The sequence below is a fragment of the Oncorhynchus gorbuscha genome, unplaced genomic scaffold (genome assembly GCF_021184085.1).
Source record: "Oncorhynchus gorbuscha isolate QuinsamMale2020 ecotype Even-year unplaced genomic scaffold, OgorEven_v1.0 Un_scaffold_6641, whole genome shotgun sequence".
Taxonomy (NCBI): Eukaryota; Metazoa; Chordata; class Actinopteri; order Salmoniformes; family Salmonidae; genus Oncorhynchus; species Oncorhynchus gorbuscha.
In genome coordinates, this window is record NW_025750187.1 from 8,875 (window position 1) to 18,365 (window position 9,491).

General features: G+C 41.0%; 1 protein-coding gene across 1 annotated transcript; it reads left to right on the top strand.

The window, feature by feature from the left end:
* Positions 1–1,633: 1,633 nt before the first annotated feature.
* Positions 1,634–9,248, top strand: LOC124029510 (the record flags this gene model as incomplete). Its single annotated transcript, XM_046341199.1, has 4 exons — positions 1,634–1,880; positions 4,042–4,272; positions 8,248–8,496; positions 9,164–9,248. Coding segments are annotated over exons 1-4 (668 nt in total), but the record flags the coding sequence as incomplete, so codon positions are not given.
* Between the last annotated feature and the right edge of the window lie 243 nt (positions 9,249–9,491).

Below are 9,491 nucleotides of genomic sequence, written 5' to 3' on the forward strand. Positions count from 1 at the left end.
ACCAGCTGGAGTAACGCAGTAACCCAGTGTCTAAAACACTCTACTTCACTGTAGTAACCCCAGTGTCTTAGACCGCTGCGCCAATCCGGACAGTCCATCCAAAAAGTGTTTAATGCTTATCAATTGCCTTGCACAACGTATCAAAATACTAAAATATAACTTAAACAGGACTCTTAAATAATTTAAGTTAAATTGTATTTTTGATCACAGAAACAATGATAAAATATGGACAAATAAAATAATAATGAAATGTCAATTACATAAAGCGGCCCGTGTAATCATCTGCCAGAGAGTAGCCCCAGTCGGTCTGAGACCCAAGTAATACATTTGGGCCCGATAACTCCGTAATACTGCCTAAGGCGGCCCAGACTCGGGCCACATGACGTCGGACGAGTCTGACTCTCAGCCGGAATCGGCACAGATCCACTGTGCTAGCTGGGATGTGACATCATTCCACAGACCACAATCAACTCCCTGCAAAATAGATGTGTCCCGGCGGAGGCAGCGACCCCTTCTCATGTAATGGGGTTGGGTCATCCCAAGGATCCCGGAATGCACGGACGGTGTTAGTGGGGGAACAGGAAGTTCCGGACAGAAGCGCACCATTATTCAGTGTAAAGAAAGCGCCAGAACGGTGCAGTCAATAAGATATCATTTTTGTCCTTTTCTATGAATTACTACAGGTATGTAATAGCACGTTTAAACATTCTAATATCGAAAGAACATGTCGTACCATTTTAGGTAATACATCCGTTAAGGTATTATCACGTTGGGTAAAGGTGTGATGTGTTATTTTTGTGTCGAGCCGAGTGAAGAACGTGATAATGTTAACTATTTTACAAGTTACATAGTTAGAGCCTTTGGGGTTTGTCTGAGTGGATGTACATCGTTTTCTCAATGTAATTTCACAAATAATATATTTACTTGAGATGTCTGAATTCGTTTTACAATTTATTAGTTTTGTGTAAAATTCACGAACTGGTAAAATGGCGGCGCCACTCGGTCTGCATCAACAGACTTCAGTCCAGGCAGAGTGGATGCAGCAGAGAGACCATTTCACGGCTGCACTACTATTTTAAAGCTTAATGTAATGATTATCAGTTTTCTACATGTGTACTAATATTCAGACTATTTAAGTTATCTCTGTCTATACATATTACTATGGTGTGAACGGAAATACTATTGTTTGTTGATTTAAATAACACAAGAAGACAAGGTTATTCAGGAAAATAGTACATAGTGCTGCCTGAAACATACTGTAACCTTGTACTAAATGGTTTTTGAGTCATTTATGCATTTATGTGAATTCAGGAAATCTACCATAGATTAAGTGCGATTAATTGTGTAGCCTGATTTAAAGCGTAAACGTTGTCTAATGTGAAGGAATTCATGTTTTGTTGTCAATGCTGAGCTACCAGATCTATTGAAATGAGATCAATGCATGACTTGGACAGGAGCTGAGTACCGGCACCTCAAATTTATACTGCTTGAGCTCATGTTCCTCTTATAGAATATTAGCTCAACAGTATTGTGGTACTCCTGCACCTGAGATTTAAATAATATTTTTTGAGAGTAAAGAAAGTGCCAGAACTGATAAGACAACGTTAGTCTTTTTCTCATTGTTACTACAGACCGACTCAGATTAAGTCTGAGGCTGGTAACATCAACAGTGAGGACAAACCCAGCCTGCCTCTCTCCATCCACACTGAGTCCAAACCTACAGTCACTGGGTCCTGATTGTGTCAGTGGAGCCCAGTTTGCACTGCAGCATCCAGAGATGACATCAGTGAAGCTGGAAGACTGCAGTCAAACACTGGAGCTGAATGTCAACATTAAAGATGAAGAAGAGGAGGAGAAGATTGGGGGATCTGTTAGTTATGGTAAGAGCAGGTTCTGTCTATCCAAGTTTGTGTACTGGCATAGAGCAGTGGGGTGGAGACACTTGCAGAAGGCCTTTTATGGTAAGAGCAGGTTCCATCTAACTAAGTTTGTTGTTCATTACAACTTCCCACTGTGCATGAAAAGTTACAGTAGAACTGTTTCATGATGAACTGTTTCAGTGAGAAGGTAGATGATATTTCATGCTACTGACACTTGCATGACACCAGTATTGTCAGCATTTGTTTTATTAACTGGTCTATCTGGAGTGATCAGAGATTAGACTGAATAAGTGAAGTGGACAAACTGCCAGTGTTTTAAAGTTCTATGAAATGAAGTAGTGAGTGGAGGATGATATGAAATGAGTCATTTTACTAACCCTTGTGATTTTGAGATATATGAAATGAGTCTTTAGTTACTAACCCTTGTGATAGTGAGTGGAGGATGATATGAAATGAGGATGTGTAGTTACTAACCCTTGTGATAGTAAGTGGAGGATGATATGAAATGAGTCTGTGTAGTTACTAACCCTTGTGATAGTGAGTGGAGGATGATATGAAATGAGTCTGTGTAGTTACTAACCCTTGTGATAGTGAGTGGAGGATGATATGAAATGACTGTGTAGTTACTAATGGAGGATGATATGAAATGAGTCTGTGTAGTTACTAACCCTTGTTTGAGTGGAGGATGATATGAAATGACTGTAGTTACTAACCCTTGTGATAGTTAAATGATTCCCCATTTATTCAACCATTTACATGATTTTTGAGATACTTTTAGAATAGTTTTATTCCCCATTGTATTGCAGAGCCTACTGATATGAATACATACAGTACCAGCCTACTGATATGAATACATACACTACCAGCCTACTGATATGAATACATACAGTACCAGCCTACTGATATGAATACATACAGTACCAGCCTACTGATATGAATACATACAGTACCAGCCTACTGATATGAATACATACAGTACCAGCCTACTGATATGAATACATACACTACCAGCCTACTGATATGAATATGAATACATACAGTACCAGCCTACTGATATGAATACATACAGTACCAGCCTACTGATATGAATACATACAGTACCAGCCTACTGATATGAATACATACAGTACCAGCCTACTGATATGAATACATACAGTACCAGCCTACTGATATGAATACATACAGTGCATTCGCAAACGATTTAGACCCCATGACTTTTTCCACATTTTTACGTTACAGCCCTTTTCTGAAAAATAGATTAAATAAATGTTTCTCATCAATCTACACACAATACGCCATAATGACAAAGCAAAAAAGGTTTATAATTGTTTTCACATTTATAAAATATTTAAAACAGAAATAACTTATTTACTTAAGTATTCAGACTCTTTGCTATGAGACTCGACATTGAGCTCAGGTGCATCTTGTGTCCATTGATCATCCTTGAGATATTTCTACAACTTGATTTTTGTCAACCTGTGGTAAATTCAATTGATTGGACATGATTTGGAAAGGCACACACCTGGCTATATAAGGTCCCACATTTGACAGTGCATGTCAGAGCAAGAACGAAGCCATGAGGTTGAAGGAATTGTCCGTAGATCTCCATGAAAGGAGAAATTCACAAGCTGGTAAAATGGCGGCGCCCAGTCGGTCTGCAGTAACAGACTTCAGTGCAGCAGAGAGACAATTTTACAGTTGCACTACTGTTTTGAAACCAAATGTAATAATTATCTGTTTTCTACATGTGTCATAACATTCAGACACATTCAGTTGTTTCTGTTTTTATCTATAAATTTACTGTGGTGTGAACAGGACATACAATTGGTTTTTGATGTAAAACAGTGAATACAAGGTTAAGTAAAATAGCACTTAGTGATGCCTAAAACACTGCAACCTTGTACTAAATGTTTGAGGCATTTATGCATTTATCTACTAAAGGTTAAGTATTGTCTCAAAAGTATTGTGGAGCTCCTGCACCTAAATATAAAGAGTACCAGCACCCAAAACGTTTATCAGCAACTATTTCAGTCCAAGTCAAGCACTGAATTAGATAATTGAACAATAAAAAATATAATATATTTTTAGGGAATGAAGAAAGTGCCAGAACTTATGACAATAATGTTTGTGTCCGTTTCTCTTCTACTACTTTCTTACTCAGGTATGAGGCCGGTAACATCAACAGTGAGGACAAACCCAGCCTGCCTCTCTTCCACACTGAGTCCAAACCTACAGTCACTGGGTCCTGATTGTGACACTGGAGGCCAGTTTCTACAGCAGGATCCAGAGATGACATCAGTGAAGCTGGAAGACTGCAGTCAAACACTGGAGCTGAATGTCAACATTAAAGATGAAGAAGAGGAGGAGAAGATTGGTAAATCTGTTTCTCATGGTAAGAGCAGGTTCTATCTATTATCTATCTGTTACTAATAACCCTTGTGATGTTGAGTTGATGATACACCTCATCATTTTCATGACTTATGATATACTTTAGTTTTTATATTCCCTTTGTATTGCACAGCCTTTTTACATGAATACGTACAGGTAGCCTAGTGGTTAGAGAGTTGGCCAGTCAATTAAAGGCTGCTGGATCGAATCCCAGAGCTGACTAGATAAAAATTCACAAGCTGGTAAAATGGCAGCGCCCAGTCGGTTTGTGTCAACAGACTTCAGTGCAGGCAGTGCGGGTGCAGCAGAGAGACATTTTTACTGCTGTTTTGACGCTAAATGTTATGATTATTGGTTTTCTACATGTGTAATATTCAGACACATTTGTCCGTAGAGCTCCATGAAAAGGATTATGCCGAGGCACCGATCTGGGGGAGGGAACCAAAACATTACTGCAGTGTTTATTTGTCTTTTATTTAACATTTTATTTAACTAGGCAAGTCGGTTAAGAACAAATGTTTATTATTCACTGACTGCCTAACCCGGACGATGCTGGGTCAATTGTGTGCCGTCCCATGGGACTTCTGATCACGGCCAGTTGAGATGCAGCCAGGAAACGAACCCGTGTTTGCAGTGATGTCTCTAGCACTGAGATGCAGTGCCTTCGACCGCTGTGCCACTCGGGAGCACCTTGAAGTGTTGAAGGTCCCCAAGAACACAGTGGCCTCCATCATTGTGGTCCTTCTGTAGCTCAGTTGGTAGAGCATGGCGCTTGTAACGCCAGGGTAGTGGGTTCGATTCCCGGGACCACCCATACGTAGAATGTATGCACACATGACTGTAAGTCGCTTTGGATAAAAGCGTCTGCTAAATGGCATATATTATTAATTATTATTATCATTCATTGTTTTTTTTTTTTTTACACATTTATTAGTTCCAATTAGGACAATCAACAATTACGGAATGAGTCATAATGATATTTATTCTACCAATAATAGATACAAGCAGTAATGTTCATCTGTTGATGGATTACGTTGCATTTGTTACCATGGGTTCATAATTTGCTGAGCTCAAGGAGCTCATTTCTGGTGTGATTTTTTTAATACCAAGATATGTGAAACCTGGTTCTGTATTCACAAATAGATGCTGTACAACTGGATTCAGTATCTTGTTTGTTGAGGAAAAGGTGGAAGATTTTTTTTATATTAACTTTAAACCCAAAAACGGACAAGTTGTGAATTAAATTGAGAGGGAAGGGTTCTTTAGATGTGTTAGGAATAAGAGGGTTTCATCAGCATACAGGGCCACTCTTTGTTCAAAATCTGTTTTAATTCCACTAATTAACGGTTGGGCCCTTACTGCAATGGCAAAGGGTTCTATAGCTAAAAGAAAGAGCCCTGGACTGTCTGGACATCCTTGTCTCGTGCCCCAAAAAAAATCTTAAAATGTTGTGAAATCAAGTTGTTAGTGTCAATGTCTGTAGTGGGGTCGGTATATCATCTCTTAATCCATTTTACAGAAGTAGTTCCCAAATCTCTGAAATAAGACAGCTCAACTCTATGGAATTCCTTTTCTGCTTCAAGTGAGAGAATGGCAGTATCAGGGACCCTTCACATGTGCACTATGTTTAGTACTCTCCTCACATTGTGAAAACCTTGGTTTTTCACGAAGCCATTTTGGTCTTGGTGTATTAGATATGGGAGCAGTCTATCCAATCTCCTGGCTAAGGCTTTAGCACTAATTCTTGAGTCGGATTTTCAGAACATTTACATTTACATTTAAGTCATTTAGCAGACGCTCTTATCCAGAGCGATGCAAATTGGTGCATTCACCTTATGACATCCAGTGGAACAGTCACTACAATAGTGCATCTAAATCTTAAATTTTGGGGGGGTGAGAGGGAATACTTATCCTATCCTAGGTATTCCTTAAAGAGGTGGGGTTTCAGGTGTCTCCGGAAGGTGGTGATTGACTCCGCTGTCCTGGCGTCGTGAGGGAGTTTGTTCCACCATTGGGGGCCAGAGCAAATAACAGTTTTGACTGGGCTGAGCGGGAGCTGATCCTCAGTGGTAGGGAGGCGAGCAGGCCAGAGGTGGATGAACGAGTGCCCTTTGTTTGGGTGTAGGGCCTGATCAGAGCCTGGAGGTAATGAGGTAAGTCCCCTCACAGCTCCGTAGGCAAGCACCATGGTCTTGTAGGGATGCGAGCTTCAACTGGAAGCCAGTGGAGAGAATGGAGGACGGGTGACGTGAGAGAACTTGGGAACTGAACACCAGACGGGCTGCGGCGTTCTGGATGAGTTGAAGGGGTTTAATGGCACAGGCAGGGAGCCCAGCCAACAGCGAGTTGCAGTAATCCAGACGGAGATGACAAGTGCCTGGGACCTGCGCCGCTTCCTGTGTGAGGAAGGGTCATTCTGCGGATGTTGTAGAGCATGAACCTACAGGAACGGGCCACCGCCTTGATGTTGGTTGAGAACGACAGGGTGTTGACCAGGATCACGCCAAGGTTCTTAGCGCTCTGGGAGGAGGACACAATGGAGTTGTCAACCGTGATGGCGAGATCATGGAACGGGCAGTCCTTCCCGGGAGGAAGAGCAGCTCCGTCTTGCCGAGGTTCAGCTTGAGGTGGTGATCCGTCATCCACACTGATATGTCTGCCAGACATGCAGAGATGCGATTCGCCACCTGGTCATCAGAAGGGGGAAAGGAGAAGATTATTTGTGTGTCGTCTGCATAGCAATGATAGGAGAGACCATGTGAGGTTATGACAGAGCCAAGTGACTTGGTGTATAGCGAGAATAGGAGAGGGCAGAACAGAGCCCTGGGGGACACCAGTGAGAGCGTGGTGAGGAGAGACAGATTCTCGCCACGCACCACCTGGTAGGAGCGACCTGTCAGGTAGACGCCAATCAAGCGTGGGCCGCAAGGAGATGCCCAACTCTGAGAGGGTGGAGAGGAGGATCTGATGGTTCACAGTATCGTAAGGCAGCGATAGATCTAGAAGGATGAGAGCAGAGGAACAGAGTTAGTTATACCATGCTAGGGAGCACTCCATTACAGAGGAGAGCAGTCTCAGTTGAATGACTAGTCTTGAAACCTGACTTTTTGGATCAAAGAGAAATTGGTCTAACTTTCACATTTTGTGAAAGTTAGACCTTCCCGACAGTAGTCATGCCTTTGATTTGGTAATTTAATCCACAGCTAGATATTTAAAGGTAGGTTACCTGATCCTGTCAATCGGGTTCCCGTGAAAAAGACTATAGAACTGAGAGGTGCGGTTGGATCCGGTTGGATCTGGCTCAAATGAAGTACCAACCTTTTCATATTATGGGGTAGGCCAAAGTGTGTATAAACGTTCTAATATCAAAACAACATGTTATACCATGCTATGTAACATCCGTTAAGGTATTATCACGTTGGGTAATGGTTTGTTATTTTTGTGTCAAACCAAGTGAACGTGAAACTGTTTTAAGTCAAACAAGGTTTGTCTGAATGGATGTACATAACTTCTTCAAGGTAATTTAATAAAAAATATATTTGAGATTACTGAGTTTGGTTAGCAAGTTATTGGTTTTGTGTGAATGAGTGATTTACGCATTTGGGAATTTGGGAATCTGCTATAGGTTAAGTTAATTTACGTTGTGTAGACTAATTTTAAAGCGTGTACTTTGTCCAATTTGAATGAATTCGTGTTTTGTTACCTACTTCCTCTTTTGAAATGAGATGGACAGGAGCTGATTATTACCGCCACCTCAAATGTCTAGTGTTTGAGCTCATGTTCCCCTTATAGAATATTAGCTCAACAGTATTGTGGAGCTGCTGCACCTAAATATAAACAGTACCGGCACCTATTTCAGTCCAAGTCAAGCACTGAATTAAATAATTGAACAAAATAAATATAATATTTATTTTTGAGAGTAAAGAAAGTGCCTGAACTGTCAAGACAACTTTTTTTCTGTTACTCGTTGTTACTACAGGACGACTAGAATTAAGTCTGAGGCCGGTAACATCAATAGTGAGGACAAACCCAGCCTGCCTCTCTCCTTCTACACTGAGTCCAAACCCACAGTCACTGGGTCCTGATTGTGACAGTGGAGCCCAGTTTGCACTGCAGGATCCAGAGATGACATCAGTGAAGCTGGAAGACTGCAGTCAAACACTGGAGCTGAATGTCAACAATAAAGATGAAGAAGAGGAGGAGAAGATTGGGAAATCTGTTAATCATGGTAAGAGCAGGTTCTATCTAAGTTTGTGTTATTCATTCCAACTTCCCACTGTGCAGGAAAAGTTGCTGTGGAACTATTTCAATGAGAAGGTAGATGTTATTTCATGCTACTGACACTTGCATGGTTTGACACCAGTATTTCCAGCATTTGTTTTATTCACTGGGCTGTCTGGAGGATCAGAGTGGAGACTAAAGAATTGAAGTAAAAAAACTGCCAGTGTTTTAAAGTTCTATGAAATTAGTCTGTGTAGTTACTAACCCTTGTTGTGAGTAGATGATGAAATTAGTCTGGTAGGTAATAGTGAGTGGAGGATGATATGAAATAGTCTGTGTAGTTACTAACCCTTGTGATAGTGAGTGGAGGATGATATGAAATGAGTCTGTGTGATTACTAACCCTTGTGATAGTGATTGGAGGATGATATGAAATGAGTCTGTGTAGTTACTAACCCTTGTGATAGTGAGTGGAGGATGATATGAAATGAGTCTGTGTAGTTACTAAAATGTAAACATTTGGTAGAAAGAAAACAAGACTCTCGGTCGACCAGGAATTTTAAAAAATGTTGGGACAGCCCTAATAGCTTTATTTCCTGTATTGTACAGCCTACTGATATGAAGTCATATGTATATCACACCAACTGACTGGTTCTTCTGATGTTGTTCACACAGGAGACCATGTTGAGACATTCTCTACATCTAGAGAGCAACAGCAGGAAGATCAGAGAGCTAAGAGGTCTCACCACTGCCCCACATTGTGAGGAGATTTTCCCAATTCTATCAAAGCTAAAAAATACCTAAAAATACACACAGGAGAGAATCCGTATCCCTGTACTGACTGTGGGAAGAGATTCACAACATCAGGGGAATCTGACAGTTCATCAGAGAGTGCACACTGAGAGAAGCCTTACTCCTGCCCTGACTGTGGAAAGATTTTTCTTGACTGGGCCACTTAAAAGACATGAACATATACATACAGGAGTGAAGCCTTACTCCTGCT